Consider the following 20,296-nt stretch of genomic DNA (forward strand, 5'->3'; position numbering starts at 1 on the left):
TATACACGCGGCGGCGGCGGCGGCGGCGGCTCTTTCCGCCTCCGTCCGTCTGTCATCTCCGCCTCACTGCCTCTCACTCGGTATCTCTCCTCCTCCTCCTCGTCATCATCCGTTTTCGCTCATCTCCGTCGCGCGACGTTATAATATTCATCTGCCGAGAGACTGCGAACCGTTCGCGGGCTGATGAGAGATGATAGAACTCGAGACTGATGCAGCACACCGTCAAAAGTCGTGACAACACATACAATATATACCTGCTGTATAATATATTATGTTAATATCGTACCAGCCGCGTGCCAGGTCGTACGAGAATATCGTACATATTAATAAAAGGAAATGCGTGTGATCTGTATACAGTCAAGTCTCGAGGCGCTCGTCGAAACCGAATCTTTAATTTTATTAGACGCGTGTTTTGTGTAACGAAAAAACAGCCGCTGGACTGTTTATAAAAGGAGTTGTAAATCGCATCGGTTATTTTAATGGCGACACCTGTGATTGACGCGGAGGTCACTGCTGCAGATTTAATGTATCCGGTTGTTGTCTGAACTCTAAAAGAACAAGCCCAAACCGACTGACCGACCGATCCGTAATCGATGTACATCTGAGACTATGACAGATAGAGACTGTAACTTACTGCTTTCGTACCACCGCGAGATTGTTTTGACGTCGATATTTAAGATACGCGTATAGTTTACATTTAAACACGGCGTTATTCGATTTTTATCGTAAAAGCAACGCCGTACAGGATCACCTGTATGGTTATAAATATTATTAGAACATCGTTTTTAATATTGCACGTCATCGTATATTTTATACATATTGTTATTAAATTACTCGAATCACAAGGTTTATAATATATAGGTACATCGTATTATACATGCCTATAAGCATATTAGGTGTAATAGTAATAGTAATAATAGTAATAATAATAATAATAATAATAATAATACAAACATGATCTATTGATCTAGGAATATAGTCTTAATAATCGTGTACAATAATTATTATTATCTTATGTACGTACTATAACATTACGAGTAGTAATTTTAGTAATTTTTAATCTAAACAGTTTCGTCTGTGACATCATAATACGCATTATAATATATTATTATATCAAATACATCGTAATCAAAATTATAGTTCAGGAGGGCATACATTATATTATATAACATAGGCTAAGCGGATCCGCGGCCGATCGTCGTGTCGCCATATCCACTCAGTAAGGTCTCCAGACAGCCGAGTGGTCGGCCGCGGCCACGGCCTGTTGGGTCGGCCTCTGGGTGGCGCCGGCGACCTGCAGATGATCGTCGTCACCGCCACCGCCACCGTCGTCGCCGGGTTGGTGGTAATGGTGATGATGGTGATGGTGTCTGGTGGTCATGTTTCCGGCCGCGGACGCGTGGTACAGCTGCGAGTAGAGTTGCAGCGACGCCGGTATCTGCATGCCGGTGGTCGGGTGACCGCCGCCGCCGCCGCCGTGGTAACCGCCGCCGCCCAGCTGGTCGTAACCGTGCGCGTGTCCGATGGCCATCATGTCGTCCGTGGACCCGACGGGCCCTGTCGGTGAGTCGGGCGCCGACGAGTCGGTCGACCGGGGACCCGACGACGTGGACGGGTGCAGATCCGGCGCCGGTGGCGGCTGCATCGCCAGGTCGTTGACGGCCGACTGCTGTTGCTGATATCCCCTGACCGTCGGGAACCCGGACCGGTCGTGTTGCTGGTGGCAGTTGGACGTCGACGACGACAGCAGCAGCTGGTGCTCCAGGTCGCTCGTACCGTTGACGGTCGTGCCGGTCGTGTCCGCAAACGGTGGCATCACTGCGTGTTCGTACAGGAAACAAAAAACACATAATACGCGACGCGCTCTTAGTTTGGTTATCTATTGCCATTGCATTGATTAAGCGCTTATACGATAGTATAATATTATTGAACAGTGAAACCATTATGATACAGAGGACAGTCGTAGGAAATCAAAAAAATGTCCACTCCGGGGATAAGTATCATAAACTATTAAACTATGTGTGCACACATAAGTACATATCATAAAACCGGCATCGATTTTACCTATATAACGTATGAATTTATTATAGTTTATAAAAATTTAGATATTATTATTATTTATTATAAGATGTACTTATATTTTATTAAAAAACAGGTGAATATAGTGAGTTATAAACTAGGTACGTATTTATATTTGATTTAAAAACCACTGATTTTTTTTCAGTTGAATGTTTTTCTAATATTATTCTCAATGTCTTAACAGTTTTCAAACTTATAACTCAACCGTATCTTTTTTATTTTTAAATTATTTTTTATTCAAACTATTTTATTGGCTTGATTATATAATATTTCGCCAAATTGAATATGTTATAAATTATAATTTATTAAATGGGAAAACCATTACGATAATAATACAAAGAAATATGAACAAAATGTATGAAAAATAAGTAATAATTATATAATTTTTTATTACTTAACATTTTTGATAGTATAATATTATGTATTACGTATGTTGATGAAAGGTAATTTATAATTTTAAAATCGGTTTTTAGTGTACTTGTCCACTATTAAAAGTGTCCGCTATTTAGAGTTTATAACCCTTATTGTGCCTATACATACATTTTGCCAAGAAATTAAATAGTATTCACTATTGGGAATGTATCCACTTTTGAGAGGTGTGTATTAATAGAGGTTTTACTGTATTATATCTCGTCACGTATACGGGATTTCGGGATACAGTTTTGAGATTAAAAGGATTTGTGACAAGAACGTGAAACGATTTTAGCAGGTGCTAGGCCTACTTAAAAAATTTAATTTCATACTTTTTAAATCAATTATGGCTATGGTTAATTATTATCTCATCAATATAGTAACAGAACTTAACTAAACAATTCTAATAATTAAGCTTTTACAAAATAATATGGTATATAACAGTTAAGATCAAAGTAAGTAAACGGGTGCTTAAATTTTAAATTGTGTTTATTAGTTATTTTTGTATTTACGGATAACTTTAAATAAAAATAAATGTACTTGAATAATAATTTCTGATTTAATAATTTTATGGACACAAATACGTATAATTGTCTAACCGTTACAGTGAATTAAGTAAGATAAATATTAAACAAAATAGGTAATAACTAATAATTAGATACTATTTTAAAAAATATGAAAATTGCACAATCGTATTAAGTGACTAAAATAATAATTAAAACAGAATCTGTAAACTTTAAGAATTGTTTTATTATCTGCTACTTATATTATCTAATAGTTTTATAATTTTGACACTGACATTAACTATTAACTAGTTCAAATTTAAATTGTATTAACTAGTATATCCTTAACTGCATTATTGGATGTTTATAGATTCGATTGTACGAATAGAGTTACAAAACGATAACATCCAATTATTGTGCCCACGCTAGAAAACAATAACGGATTGACCACGGATTTATCTGAAATTTTGGATTGAGAGATATTTTGGGATGAATTAAATCTTTAATGGACGTTAGCCAAAAAAATTAGATCAGGTCGGGGATTCAAACAACGTTTTTTCATCATTGAAACCTTGACCTAAAAATGGCACACGAAATATTATACGCGCATTCCGAAATTAATTTATGTAAAATCGTCGTGAGTGCCAATATACACCTTTAATCTTCATATATTAGATTATAGAATTATAACTAATAATGCAAAGTAAATTTTAGACAGTGGGACGTGAGGTGACGTTACTCTAGCCACATACTAAGACTATACATTTTAGTACACGTTACTACATATTAGACTTTCTCGTTAGTCGTTAGTAATCAAGCAGATCGGGAATTATTGATTGCAAATCACGAAATTCATAGAAATATCTGAGAAATACACATTTTGATAAAAAATAATGCAATATTCAGATTAGGAGGGCCAGGGTGACGTAATACGTCGACTATTTTAGAACAGTTTCGTGTGTCAGCATAATATTAAGATAACTCAGTATGTACTTACCGGCGGCTGTTGTCTGCGCATTGACCGTGCACGTCGTGAACAAGTCATGTTGATGTCCCGCCGACAGGGAGGTGTGAAGTTCGGACGCGGCAACGGTGCCGGTGAAGCCGGTGGCGAGCGCAGGCGGCGTGAAGTTTGTACATCCGCCTCCGCCGGGCCAAGTCGAGTACGCTGTCGAATGAGAGTATCCCCATGAGTGATGGGGCGCGAACTGGCCCATGTCTGTGAACACAACCACAAAATCGATGTAAAATATTAAACTCTATTTGTGGTCATCGTTATTCATTTATCATTATTATATTGTACTATACAGGCTTCGTGTTTTTATATCCAATAATAACTATTATTATTATTATTATTATTATTATTATTATTGTATACAATACACTATATTACAGTTGTAGGTATCTATCGTCATTGATGCTATATCGTTAAGCTATTGATCATTAAAACTGTGATATATTGATATGTGTACTACGCCTCTGTCACAAACACAAAACCTTCACCCTACTCCACCCATCAACACATTAAGCACATAATCGGACGACCATTGCCTACTACACCGCACCCGAGTCGATCCGCGTGCGTGAACGAGATGATGAATGAACCGAGAAATAAGATTATCGCTACAGTACGAAATAATACTTAATATATATAAATGTGTGTGTGTGCGTGTGTGTGTTTGTGTATATAAATGTATAACACACGCTTGTCCGGGACGGTACTAAAATCGTTTAGGCCTTGACACCGTGATACACCGAGCCACATGATGTCCGAATCCGTTTCGCGATCATTAACCGCGACTCGGGACCGAATGGATTGTGCGCGCATGAATTGATGATGTCGCGTACACGGCTAAGTATTATGATATACGCATATACATGACACTATATAATAGAATATACCCGACCGCGTGTTGGCCACCATTCGGACGAAATAATAATAAATATATAATACATACGTCCTGCGGTGGTGAATCGCCTCTGTAGGTAAGCAAATGCGACGATAATAATTATTGTTATCATCGTTAACCATCCGTTCCGCGTTAGTTAAACGACCGAAATGTAGTAATACTTTTTTCATTTTTCATCGTGCTATGTACTATGTGTGTATATTACACGGGATGTTATATTATATCGTTTTTTCGTCGGTATGTCATTGTTGTCGTGTGCGGTGTACGAAAAAAAACCATCGCAAATATACGACTACACCGTTTAACCGATGTATCACGCAAATATAATCTAAACCCAACAGATCACATTTTTTTCGTAAATCGTATTCGTTGCTACTCGTAAATCATAATTATTATTGGTGCCCTAACTAGGTGGTACACGGTTCATCAAACGTACAGACAATACGCGTATTTCGAGTATTTCGACATCGCGCGTGATGGTAATGAACTGGAGGTACGATTTACGACTTACACATGCGTTTGAATATAATGTAGAATGTACACGTTCCAGATAACCGAGTCATATAGAAGGACTTTGGACACATGACTTCGAACAAAACACATTTTTCGTCTTAAAAGGATATATTTTGTTTTATCGTTTTCACATTATTACTAATATCACGACCGTAGTTGGTTTTACAAAAGAAACTGGGAGAATATTTTGGTGCGAAATCAATCGGTTTATAAAATTATTACTTACCTAAATCTTTATTACAAAATCTCACTACAGTAAATAATCGTTATTAAGTATATTATACACAACAGCAGCAAGTATCAATATTATCATGAAAATGAAAATATGTACATTTCCTGTAATTATAACACATTATTGAAAACAATAGCAATATTAGGGCGTTATGCGTCTTATTATTGTTATTAAAACCATTGGTTTTGTATCTTTTGGCCACGAAAAACCGTGTTGTAATTTATAACGCAACAATGCATTTAATAGACGCCGCTATATTGTAGTAACTATTACTACACTATCATTAGGTATGTCGGGGGCTTATGTAATCGAAGCAGATATTATTATTTAAACTAAATGCGTTGATACTTGAAAAAGATCGAAAAGATACATCCACGAGTAATATGATATTATTTTATTTTGTAGTCGTTTGTTATCGTTTCAAAAGAACATTATATACCCATGGGAATTGACCCTCGTGCACAGATACACGCACCACCCCTGTTATTGTACCTGCAGTTATTAGTGAGTTTTAAATAAACTCCCCTAAAAATAAAATATAAAAATACGGATTACCGTTTTTATGGCATAATGATTATAGTATTACTAGTACGAACTCACTTTGACAATTTGCCATGGCTGGCATGCGGAAAGCAAGTGGATCGGCAGTCCTGTGCAGTGGATCCAATGGATTAGCGAAGTGCGTCGATAAAAACGGTCTTTGGCCAAACGCAAAGGCATGGAACTGTTGCTGTTGCCCTAGAAGTGAAAATAAAAAATAAAAAAATAAAAATTATCATATTATACAAGCCATTGGAATTCGATGTTTATTTCTTTATTATAACAGACGCCGCGCCGGTTTAATTAGAGTGTAATTTAATAATATTTATAGTCATAATATTATACATAACAATTTCGTGCATATAATTTTACTTGACTTCGGTTTATTCATGCGTTTAAAACACCATCAAAGGCCAGCAGTAATAATTTATAATTATAGTTTTACTTTTCTTTATATTATTATTAATTAAATTATCAAACAGCTTAAAACGGTCGTTTTCACGGGAAACAAGAGATAGGGAAAATAATTTGCATGTTATATTGCTGTGTTTTATACACTAATATATATGGCAGATTTATAAAGATATACCATAACCGTATCTAAACCTCATATACGTGTATATTTTTATATTAAAGTTCACGTTATTTTTAATTACACAACATGATTTCTGTACATAAAATTATATTTTGTTATATGAAACACATTGAATGTGTTTATATGAGCATATTATATAATATGCACATTTCCTAAAACTAATATTTAAAATTAAAAACCGTAATCGTCTTATCTTCATATAAAAATATATTATTATGTTATCATGGTACGACAGTACTGAATGACTAATGTGATACGTATTTATTCTTTTAAAATATTCCACTATGCGTTTTACATGTACTAAACATTTTTGCTGTTAAGAGAATATTGAAAATATACAATAGCCGAAAAAGACGCATCACAAAGATAAAATAAATTTACGTGACCGGCAGTCACCAAGAAGGATTTTATCAGAGAACGAGTCAGTGACCGCGTGGTTTAGGATTACGCCACAATATATAAATATATAATATATTCATATAATCTGGTCCTAATATAGGTAGGTACCTATAAAAAATATTCGTTTACTCTTTTCCATATTTATTTAATATTTTAAACCACAAAGTATTACATTACTAATTTAAAACGAATTAGGTAATCATGCATAAATGTATGTTTTCAGGTGTATTATCTGGTTGTTATAAATTACTCGATAATAATCGATATTTTATTACCTAATATGTTTCGAAGCCAATTTTTAATCTTGAGTGGAGCAGTGCTTACGTTTTAGAGAAATAACATTTGCTTCAATTAATCACATAACAGATGTTTTTAATGGTAGCATATTTAAATTGGTTAATATATTTTTTTTTTTTTGGGGGGGGGGAGAAGGGTTGTAAGGAGAAAGAAGAATATATAAAAATATATGTTAATATATTTAAATTGGGACATTTTCATAGAAACATGGTTAAAATTAAATTTAAAAAAATATTATTATTGACTGTATATCTTTATGATAGTCTAAAAATACAAATACTATTTCTTTTTTTTTAATAAAGGCAATTGTTATTGATTATTGGTTATATTCTTATTATCACAAGTCATAAAGTATATAACAATTAATATTTTCAGTTTACTTCCAACTTCCAAGGCAGTTTAAAATTTAAATCCAACCTTTTACATCATTTTTGATACTTTTAAAATAATGAAAAAAAATCACATCAACATATGCTTTTTTCTTTAGATAATTTATGGTGCATAGAATGTATTCACAATTTTAATTTATAATATTATCTATGACTGGTGAAATTTAAAGTTAAATTTTAAATATAAAAATTGCATATATTTAATAATTAATGGTTATAATCTATAACAATATGTAGTTGTATATTAATATATAACCGATTAACAATAGGCACTATATCCGAATAAAATTAATATTTAATTAATTTTAAATTCAGATTTCACGAAAAAATTGTACCATGTGACGGTTTGACATGCTGTAAAAATAGCTTGCGTAGTATTAGATGAAATAATAATGCGTTCTTATGCTTGAGTTTTCCGATTCGATTTTCCGGGATAATGCCTTTGGAAAAAGTTGAAACTGTGTTACACATACATATATATATATATGGATCTAGGCGTCCTCTACATAACTCACGAGCGTCTAAAGTGGAAACGGCAATTAATGGGGACCTGTACAACAGCTGCAACGGCCGGGCACGTGTGTGGTTATCCCACACATTGTCCTGCGTACCACCGCCGCCGACGTCCTTCCCCAGCGGGATAACAAATGATGGCGAATCGTCAAGGCGATCAGTTTCCAAAGTCATTAAACGCGGCGTGAACGTCTAAAGTTCACAGACTCGTGATTTGTCCGGATCGTTTGGGTTTATACATACACGCATATACATCACTTTATACACGTGGTCTTATGCATATACACAAATACCGGGTGATCCATTTGACGTTAGACATTCATTATTTTAAAAACTACTGATTTTTTTTATATAATTTTAAAAAAAACATTAAAAAACATATATTTTATATTAAATATATTTAGCCTACTTTCTTGTTTAGTTTTTTCATTGACAATACATGGCATTTTTAATTCCTTATTCCAAAGCAAATTAATATTTTTGGAGTACTTCGAAATATAAAAATCAAATTTTAGATAAGTATTTTATAGTTTATAAAAGCTACTTCGCGAAATGTCGGTCTACTACTCCGCTCGGCGCTCGTCAAAACTTAAAATATTTATAACTAATAAACTATTTGTCCGAAATTTAATTTTTAAAGATCAAAATACACTGAATAGTATTCTGCTTATTCATATTAAATTTAAAATGTATGTTGATATTCAAAAAAACAAATGACTTAAAAAATAGTGAAAATATAAATTTTTCCAAAAATGTTGTTTTGTAACGACTTAAAATTATACGGGGTAAATATTTTCAAAAGCATTAGTGTTTTTCAAAATGAAGAGTGTCTTACGTTAAATTTATCACCCCATATATATAATATTGTTCTCTCGTGGCTGCAAGCCGGACGACCGGCTTTTATGGTGCCCTATATATAATACGCGAGTGCAAAGTGTTTATACCGTCCGAACGCCGACAGAGAAGACGCCGCCGACACATAATACATAAAAATAATATGATAATAATAATAATAATATGGTATATATACATATATATGTATGCATATTCGTAAACAGGATTCATTTTATTTTAGCGTTTCTTTTTGAAACACCGGCGTGTCGTTTAAAGATACCGCGGCGTGCTTATAAACAAACCACGTCGAAAATGCCTTTCATGATGTACGCAGTGTATTGTTGGCGGAACGTAGGCAAAAGGGACTGGCCGTCGTAAAGAACGTCGGCGGCGGGTGACGGCCTGCACCCCTCGTAAAAAACACAAGTTCGACCTCAAAAACGCCCGAAACCCATTCCGGTCGCGTCGTTTGTTTGGAAACTGGCATAAAGACACTCCCGAGAGCGTATTATTATTATTATTATTACCATAGTTATTATTGTGGCGTATTGCAGTGGCATATTAATTTAGATCGCGTGAGGTAAACATTTGCGCATTTAAAATTCAAAGTATGATAATTTGGCTCACTTTTCAAATTGGTTGTCCTGAAAAATTAAAAAATTCTATTCCAAATGAACCAATTTATGGTTAGAATTAGTTGCAGTATTAATGTATTAAATATTCAACGATATTTTGACATGGTTAGTGCTCCTGGCTATAAATTAGCTATTATATCATATCACTCAGATATATGCAAAGGCCCGTATGGTATACTATAAATATATACAATTGAATGAAAAAAAACAATAATACTTATTTTAACTATTATGTTTTAACCGAATCTTAAATATTATTACTCAAATGACGACGAAGTTAACAGACACTTGTTATTATAAAATACTATTATACTATTAAATCGTGTTATTGTATAAGTAATACAAAATAACATACATTTTCAATACAAAAATTGATTAATTTTCAGGTCTTCAAACTGATCGACGAATTCAAATATTATGTTAAATATTACATGTTTTTTTAACTTAATTTTATCATTATAATGATTTCGGATTGCTATAATAGGTACTATAATTTATGAATACTGAGCATTTAAAATTAAAAACCAAAATTAATTTATAAGGTTACTAATTACTTAATTTTTGAATTAAATTTTATCTTGATAAGTTTTTATTTTAACGTATACTGTGGTAATTTTAAGTTAGTTAATTACAGACCAAGTGTTATAATTCAGATAAATATTGATATAACTAAACCGTTTGTTAAAAATTTAAAAAAATATAATACTGGCATACTGCTGTTCATATTTATAAAAAAAAATGAATAGTTAATCTACTACAATGCACATATAGCAGTTCAACTATACTTTAAATATTAAAGTAGTATGTATATTGTTATATATTAATAATAGTCAATAGATCTAATCGCTGATCTCTTTATCTCATATTAAGCTGGGTCCACGCGATAATTGTAAAACTCAATGGTAGCTGATATCCGTGACAGCTAATATTATAATAGTATTCGTATTAATATATACATTTTAACTACCTATATAAACTAGCATTACTAATGATGAAACAAATAAAACAATTTAGATGATAAACAAAAAGATAAGGACAAAAATTTTACCAAAATTAAACATATAATTAAACAATATGATTCATTTAATAGCAGATAGATAAAAATAAAAATATATTTTCATTTTATAGGAAAACAATATTTAAAACCTCGTAAATTCATGTATTATGTCAAGAGTTATTAGTTTAATTTATTGATAATTTAGGACATAAGTATCTATTGTATTCTTTGTAATAACTAATAATAATGAGTCTATTCGCTAATTGTTATTTTTTAAATTTTCATTAAAAAAAAAAAAAAAAATTAAAATCATTATAGTCAATAATAAATTAAATATAATACAATATCTTTATAGCTGATTTACATTTACCCCATGTAAGCTTGCAATACAATAATAATTCACCGCATTATATTAATCGATAACAATAAATATTTCAAACAATAATAGTTTTGAATAAAATAAAAGATAGTGCTATTATTTATTATGCACTTACGTGTTTTGGAACGTGGTTCCCTAGGTCCGTCCACGGTGACTTTTATGGCTTTATTGTAAGTGGTAACTTGTGGGGGCGAACAGCTCACAGTTATGGTCAACGTAAAACTCTTGCCTGTAACGCAAACAAAAACTAATATTATAACAAACATTTCATGAAATGTAATTTTTAACGTCGCAACAATATTAACAAATTGTTGCAAACACCCATTAAACCACCTGCCACACGCTCTTTTGCGTTCCATATTATTTTAATAGCAGATATTCAATTCACCGAGGACTGATTTTTACGGTATTTGCGATGTTACCATGTTTCGATATTTAACATAGTTGCTGAAAATAGGTCTAACTAAAAGTATCACGACGTATTACCGTCGTAACCGGTACTAAACAAATACATTCTGGACACCACTATATGTTATAAAATTGAAATATCGGTGACCTAATAAGCCAAATCCACATTTTAAAAACCAGCATTTGTGTGGTTATAATTTAATATAGTAATTAATTGTCATAAAAACTTGTATTCTACTGACATAGGTATTATATAACAATGACGGCCGTGTCCTCGACGGTCAACCCTCCGATTACGTATTGCAGGACTGACACATACAGTACATAATATACGAGAAATGGTCTAACTTATAAACAGAATGATTCAACGTGTATACATATCTGATATTTTACATGTTTAAATATATACCTATTAATATCATATTTTCAAATCCAAAGATATTTTTGTTTTATAATAATTTTTTTTTTTTTTTTACTTTTAAAATCTCCCTTTTCTACTATAAATTATTTATTAAATAATTGTTCCAAACATTTTATCGTATTAAAATCAAAATTCGAACGAGGCTTTATGAATCATATAACTTTGTATACTAAGGATAATAGGTTCATGTTAATGGATTTAAAGATATGGGGCTATAGTGATTTTAGTAATTAATATTTGATATCTATGAATAGGTATTTATAATTTATAAACAATTATCCACTAAACAATTTGCGAAAAAAAAAAGGTAGAAGAGATAGGACTAAAGTACATATTTGAAAAACATAAAATTATATCACTACAGAATACTTCTTAAGTAATATAAATCTTATGAATTTGAAAATATTGTGTTAAAGAATATTTAAAAATTTCAAAAAAAAAATCAGGATTTGAATAAATTCATTATTAAAGGAAACAGTGAAGTGAACATGCTAGGTTAATCACTCTGTACACACAATTATAATTATCAAAAGGGGATCTCCGTCCCATCCAATGTAAACTTACAGATAAAGGGTATACAACGAGAAAAGGTCTGTGTCCCGATGAGGGGAAATCGCGGCGGATTGACCTGACGTCCAATCCATTAAAGTAAGTATTATAGTAAGTATTACACATGTGTGTGTGTGTATGTGTGTGATTGCGCGCGCGTGTTTTTGTAGGTTCGTGTATAACGGACGGAGACGACTGATGACGGCGTGTGTTTACATTATTTTCTCTCTTTATTTTTCCACAGCACGAGTGCCTATTTACATCGTTCCGCTCACATAATATATCACTTGTAGTGAAAATATAAAAATACCGCATTGAGAGAGGCGGTTGTCATCGTCGTGTTAATTTGTCGGAAAAACATAATGAGGGGGAATGATAAATTGCGTTGGAAAAACGCGACATTTATGCGATAATAACTGCAGTCGTACTTTATATACACACATGTATATTAAACATGTGTACAAATGACCCGACGGCAATTCGTGCACACACGTAATTATTATAATTGAGCGGAAAATCGTGTTGCGACAACCCGTGGTTATACAATATAAACGTGTATAAATCGTGTTACCACTCTTATTTTTTACGGTTTATTTTATTATTACATTTTAATTGAAGGCGACACTTATTATTGTCCATTGATGTGGTTGTGATTTTTTGACAAAAAGTCATATCGTTTTATATTTCTAAATATATATATTAAAGAAATTCGTGTTCGTTGACAGTTTTGAAATATTTTAAAACCAATTTATTTTCTTATATTGTGTCTCATTTAACCTTAATGACACAAGCCTTTTCTATATACCTAGTTTAAAGTACGGGATACTATACTTAAAAGTTAAAAATTTATTATATTTTTTTACCTTCTACTACAACTATAGTTAGGTACGTAAAATATGCTTTTTAAAATACTTTATAGTGTTGTCTTGTGAAAACAATAATGTGCCCATATTTTTACAAAATTTAAAGTTAAACATTTTGGACAGCTAAGCAAGTAATATTATTACCTTTCGAAAATGAAAAATGTAAGACCCAAAATAATGAAACATATCGACTACTAAAATACTACGGGAAGCTATATTTATTATTATTGAGAGTATTTATAAATTCTGTATCAGCATAAACACTTATTATTTCAAGGTAAGTGAAAAGTTATGCTATCTGTTAGCAGATTTGATTTCTGCAATCAACGAGAATTCTTAATAATTAGGTACTATATGTTTTCCTTTATGTAGACCACCTAATGTCAGGGTATCGGTAAAATGTTAAAAATACCTAAAGGGATCTATAAAGAAACTTCATAGGATTTCCGATTTTCTAGATCAACAGCTACTAAAAGATGGTAAAAAAATATTTGTAAATTTGTAAGTGATCGAACTTTTAATTGTGGCGATATATTTTCTACGTGTTTGTGTATTTTTTGACTACAAAACTCCAAAATATTTTCTTTGTTTCCATGTTCAACAGAATTTGAGGTCTTCGATCCTATTTTTGTTTTTAATAGAAATTCAATAACATAATTCTAACCACAGATTTAGAATCTAAATAATGTTATACTCGTAACCAGTAAAAACCAGTTGAACTATTATAGTTACATTACAGTTTACGTTACAGATACAAAATTATCGTATTATAGAGTAAAGCGAATTGTTGGCAAATCCCTAACATTAATATTGAACGATTAAAATACAACTTATTTTGGAATCCATTTGAAACAAGTTAATGGAATATTTTAATCAAAATAAATTATGAACAAATTCTATAAATCATTATAGTACATTTACACAGCTTAGAATTTTCAAATATTTTTTAGTTCTTTATCCATTTCATAAAATATGCATCTATTAGAGAGAGGGCATACAATTTTGAAATTAATCTAATAAATAATCGGCAAAAATAATAAAGCACGACATAACTATGAAAATAATATTTAACAATACACAATAATGTACAGTTAAGTATATAATAATAATTTATGAGTAATTAGCATCAATGACCATAAAATAAAATTGAATAAATAGATTTTTTACCAAGCCCCAATACTGTTCGTCAGTCTTAATTCCTGACCCGAGAATAGGGAATCTGCAAACGTTTTCATACACTTTGTGACGACATTTGAAAATAAACTTTCAGTCACAAAATTTACTTCGAACGGGTCGTAGTTTCATAAAATTGTTACAAACGGGACTTTCCGTCTGAGGCACCTTTGCTTCTCATCGTGAAACGCGTAATAACAACGGCGAATGCACGATCCCAGTGAATTTGACTCAACTACACGGTATTATTGGCGGTAGGTAATAGGTATGGGATAAGTTAAAAAAAAAAACTGATATTCGATTAGTAGTCATCCAAAAATTTAAGTTCTAAATCAAGAAACACAGTTCGCGGTTCGCATGCAGTGACCCGTGGAAACGCCTCACATACAATACGCGTGTACTGTTTAGTGTTTATATATTAATATTATGACGGGTTCTGCACACTGACCTCTTCCGCTCCTGCCAACGAACCGCAAATCGTTGAACTTGGCCACCTGGTTCTTCATGAGGGCGGTGCAGTTGCGCAGCTCTGCGCAAAAGTTCTCGTCGTTGCCCGCTCGTATGGTCACGGCCGTGCCGTCCGGCACCTCGCCGAGCGCAACCACCTTGAACGCCACCGGCAGCGTCTTGTTGGATCGCCAGTGCGTGGGCAGTATGGTGCACACCAGGAACGGGCTGCCGGTGCGCACCAGCTCGCCGGGGTGTTCGGACAGGAAATCGCCCAGCGACCGTTCGGCCAGTATGTCGGCGGTCATCTTGGCGTACGCGTCCGACAGGCCGTCGTCGGCGGCCCCTGAACCGGGCGCGGCGGCACCGCCCCCGCCGCCGGTCATCTGGGCACCCTTGACCACCATCCCGCCACGGCGGTCTTCCGCGGTCGTCGCACTCGATAAATACGTAACGGATCAGGCTCTGAAAAATGGCATGAAACAATGATAATAATACGTTATTATGGCGGTATTACGTATATTTTACAATATAATACAATATGACGGGGATGGCCAACATGACTAAGTACGCGAGCCACACATATTGATGCAATTATAACAAGAGCCAAATTATCTAATCTGTACTGTTATACCACAAAAGTAATAAAGATAGCTAACATCCGATAAACATATCAAATTGCGAAATAATAATAAAAACATTTTATTAATGTATGCAAAAAAAATTAAAATGTTGGTTTTTATAAATAAGACCGAGAGCCGCATACGTCGATGAAGAGAGCCGCAATTTGGCCGTGACAAATATTGTCTAAGGCCGACGACTGCAATACATTGTAGAATATTATATTTTGGTGCCATATGGACTGCATAATGCAAAATCTAAAACTCATTCTAAACGTTTATAGAATTAGTTTGAACCCCCGAAATCCCCTTGTATCGTAATTGTAGCAGATATATGTATATATACCTACTGTAATCAACTATTGTATATAGGTTATAGTGTTAGTATTATACTGCAAGAAACCAACTGAGTTATATTTTGTATTTTTTTTTATACCATGCAATTATATACAAAAGTGTATTTTAAAATATTTTGAATTTGTGTTTGTAAGCCATTCCCACTTTGTAAAGTAAACTAGTAAGTACTCCGTAAACTTACTTCATAAGTTACCAATACAAAATCATAACAATTAAATTGTTATCAAACTATATACTAATAATATGCATATAAATATAATACATTAACTTGTTTGGTTAAGTCAATAACTCAAACGTCATTGAAATTTGTACATAGAAAAAGGACAAAATATGCGATTCTTTACTTAAAAATATATACAATGTTTGTTTTATAGGTAATAAAAATAATTATCGACTCACTTATACCAATAAAACTATAACGAATCCATAGTAAAACATTTTTAATTTTTTTTTATTTCAATTTATATTTTAAATATTTATAACACTAAAAATGTTAGTAGTAAAAACTACATTTATGTACAATGATTTAAACTGCAATTTTACTATCTTATATAATATACAATACATATTGTATACATTGATACATTTTTCTTATCAACAATAATATGCTTACAAATTTCAATTGGTATTTGGTACTTATATACTCGTAGGATTTGATACATATTATCTGTACAATAAAATGTAATATCACATATTTCATCTTTATCACATTCCTCACCTCATTATAACCTAAACGATGGCAAATATAACAATATAATAATTTACGATAAGAAAAGTTTCATAAGATAAAGTATGTTTAACAAACCAGATTTATAGTAATATGGTACTTTATTAAAAAATATTGTATGCAATAATAAAGAACCATATTCTATAGAAATATGCATATGTAAAAACTATTTTAACATATATACTGTTTTTATAAAACACAGTTTTAAATTTGACGTATATCTTGTATCTATGTATAAAATACATTGTATATATATGGTTTTATTGAAATAAATCATTTATATATTTTATTATAGCGTGTATGTGTGTGTATAAATAAATGTGTTGTATTAATAGTTTTTTGATCACAAAGTGTAAAATACAATTCGTAATAAAGTAGGTATGAATATAATATGATTAATCAAGACTGTGACATCTATAAGTAACGACTAACGAGAGCTTTATACTGAATGAGATTCATTTTTCTCCATGCTTACATCTTCAAATCCCCTTTAATCCATCAAAGGGGTTGACGAGAATATAGAATTAAAGGGTGGCGATAAACGTTCTACGTGCAAGGTGTATAACTGGTGTGAAATACTTAAGACACGTCACATCGCTGTACTTCCGCTTTAAAGTTTAAGTCTGGTTGAATGGAGAAGCAATAAGTGTTTACACCCTCAGTAAAATATCTACAATATCGTGAAGACATCATTGCGATATAATAATATATTACACAGAAATTCCGAAATCGCGTTAAACAAATGGCGTTGATAGTTACGTTCTTGATACTCCTTCGCAATGATACAAGTAGGTATATTTTAATTATTTTTAATGCATGTCTATAATATAACATCTATGCAGTTTGTGTAGAAGACGATTGTAAATGTATAGTATTATTGATGTACATAGTATGTAAATAATTTTCAAAAAAACTATAATTTAACAATTTATTTTATTTTATATTTTTTATTAATTAATTTAGTATAATATAATATATTATAACTACTAATCGAATTTTACTTAACTAATTAACTAAGCTAAGACACAATGTACACTAAGCTAACTGTGTAAAACCAATTGCATTTTTTTTTTATAACTCAGTTATAATAAATTCATTATGAAACATATAAATACTAGTATTATACTAATATCCATAGTAAACACATACATTTATATAGATATGAAAATCAGAAAATGGTTAATAATAAAATGTCTAATTTTCAATAAAAATCTAAATTAACCAAAGTCATAATATTACGGTTTTTCTACCTATATTATAATTAATGGAAATTCAACAGAATAATCATGTATAATAATATGGTACAATAATTGTATATACCTAGTTATAGACAATAATTCTTAAAATTTTGCAACAATTTAAAACTTTTCAATTTTGTAATTTACAATAAAAATAACACTACCACATACTAATGGACTACTATCATAGATGTTCTTTTCACTTAAATAAATTTAGCGATAATAGTATAAACTAAAAATAGTATTAAACACACGACAAAATATTGCACGATTAACATAAAATATTGAATTGGAGACGGTAATATTATTTACATAAGTATATAACTATTGGCTTTAATAATTACTTTTTGTTGATAATTTTCACTTTATATAAGTATCGATTATAGTTAATATTACTCATTGTGTAATGAGATATTTATACACGATAAGCAAAGATCACGTAAAGAGCTTGAAATAATATTATTTATCATAAGGTAGCAAATATATTTTTCCCTAAGAGTGAAAACTTATAAGTACCCAATGGACAATGGCTACAGTACTTATTAAGTATAATGATAATTAATGCCACACGAATCATGTACCTATTCCTAATTTGTATTAAACTTAACTTCTATGGTTTGAAATCTTAGATAATTATATAATATTTGAACGTACTTATTAAAAATATTAAGTAAATTATAATAGTATTTAGTAGGACGTATTGAAGAACGATTAAAATAATTATACCTATTGTTCTACTACAAAAACTTAAAATTATAAATATAATATGGTATATATGTATTTTAATCAAAAGTAAATACGTGTAATGCAATGTATAATTTAATTATAGCACAATAAAGAGTTGTAAAATGGAATAGACGAATTCTAAATTAGTATGTTTATTTCGATAAGATTAATAGTATAGGATGTATAGGTGTGTTTTCATCATTAAGGAGTAAAAAACTAAAACATTTCACCGATAAATAATATATAATGACGAGTATGTGGAAGTGGAATATAACGGAATATTTTCGTTAAATTTGAATAATTATGGATACATACTTATACGATAATAATATATACTATAGAATAAAAAAGAATAAAAACTACGATTCGAATGAAAAAACACAGTTAAAAATCTAAGCTTAGGTAAAAAATAACCAGAAAAAAACACAACTCTAAAACTCACACTTCAATATGCAAAACACGTTAAGTATGATTAAATATTATTTCCAAACACCGCAAGAGTATCAATCACGCAATACGCGACTGCGACAATATTATATTATAATAATAATAATAACGTTAGTATTAAAATGATGCGAAGGTAACATAATATTATTGTATTACTGACCTTTGTCACGTCGCCGTCAACAACGGGGTGATTTAAAAACGTGGCGGCGGTAGATCGCGGAACAGTTCAAGGCCGTCAGTCGGCCGACGGGTAGTAGAGGGGAAAAAACACGGACGCGCCGTCGAAAAAAAAAACGAAACGAAAAAAAAATACAAACAAACTTTCGACAGCGCTGGCGAGTGACGGGCGGCAGCGGTGGCAGCGGTAGCGGTGGCGGTGGCAGTGGCGGTGCACCTTCCGTGGTCGTAGTGTAGTGTAGTGTTTTTTTTTTTTTTTTTTTTTTTATTATACTTTTACGACCGCGTTTCCCGCTCTTTTTTTTCGCTTCCTTCCGTCCGCGATCCCTCGACACCGCCGCGCTCGTGAATCGCTCGTCCGTCGTCGGTCGTGGTGGTCGCTGTGCCCGCGCGTGTATTTTACGTTGAATTATTTACGAAACGCACTGCGATGATCGGACGGCGGTAATAAAGGCGATAAAATATTATGCTTAACGGAAAAAAAAGCCACGTGTTGACGACCGCGTTTCTCGTCGGCGGGTATCTATGTGTTTATATATTGTTAATAACGGAAGTATTTTAATAGGAATAATAACAATAATATTATTATGTCTATTATCGTCGGCGAGGACGACGGTACAAACCCGACCGTCGGCGCGACTACACTACCTAACGACGTCGCCGCGCGCACTATACAAACGCGGTACCGCAACTATAAATGCGTTTACAGTACATACGCCGTACACGCTCGCGCGCGCGTGTGTGTGGATGTGTACGTGGGTGTATGTGTGTGTGTGAGCGAGCGAGCGCGATTAAACGGCGGCGGCGCGGCGCCGGAGCTCCGGTAACCGGTATATGCAACGCGTCGCAGTCGCGGTATATGTGAAGCGGCGGAGCGCGCGACCCGAGTGCGTGCGCGTTTGACCGCAATATTCGGG

General features: G+C 32.6%; 1 protein-coding gene across 1 annotated transcript; it reads right to left on the reverse strand.

The window, feature by feature from the left end:
• Positions 1 to 910: 910 nt before the first annotated feature.
• Positions 911 to 20,296, reverse strand: LOC113560435 (runt-related transcription factor 1-like). Its single transcript, XM_026966302.1, has 6 exons — positions 19,363 to 20,296; positions 15,089 to 15,552; positions 11,342 to 11,455; positions 6,249 to 6,386; positions 3,991 to 4,212; positions 911 to 1,818 (listed from the first exon to the last, which is right to left on the reverse strand). The coding sequence occupies exons 2-6, from the start codon at positions 15,492 to 15,494 to the stop codon at positions 1,217 to 1,219; spliced, it is 1,482 nt and encodes a 493-aa protein (XP_026822103.1). The 5' UTR covers positions 15,495 to 15,552; positions 19,363 to 20,296; the 3' UTR covers positions 911 to 1,216.

This window comes from Rhopalosiphum maidis, chromosome 4 (assembly GCF_003676215.2).
Source record: "Rhopalosiphum maidis isolate BTI-1 chromosome 4, ASM367621v3, whole genome shotgun sequence".
NCBI classification, from domain to species: Eukaryota; Metazoa; Arthropoda; class Insecta; order Hemiptera; family Aphididae; genus Rhopalosiphum; species Rhopalosiphum maidis.

Excerpts from the sequence above, each read along its gene's own strand:
- LOC113560435 (XM_026966302.1), bottom strand. The coding sequence starts at position 15,494 with ATGGTGGTCAAGGGTGCCCAGATGACCGGCGGCGGGGGCGGTGCCGCC. Across the intron at positions 11,456-15,088 it reads CGTTGGCAGGAGCGGAAGAG|GCAAGAGTTTTACGTTGACC; the intron begins GTCAGTGTGCAG and ends TTTGCGTTACAG. Across the intron at positions 4,213-6,248 it reads AGCCATGGCAAATTGTCAAA|ACATGGGCCAGTTCGCGCCC; the intron begins GTGAGTTCGTAC and ends TTGTGTTCACAG.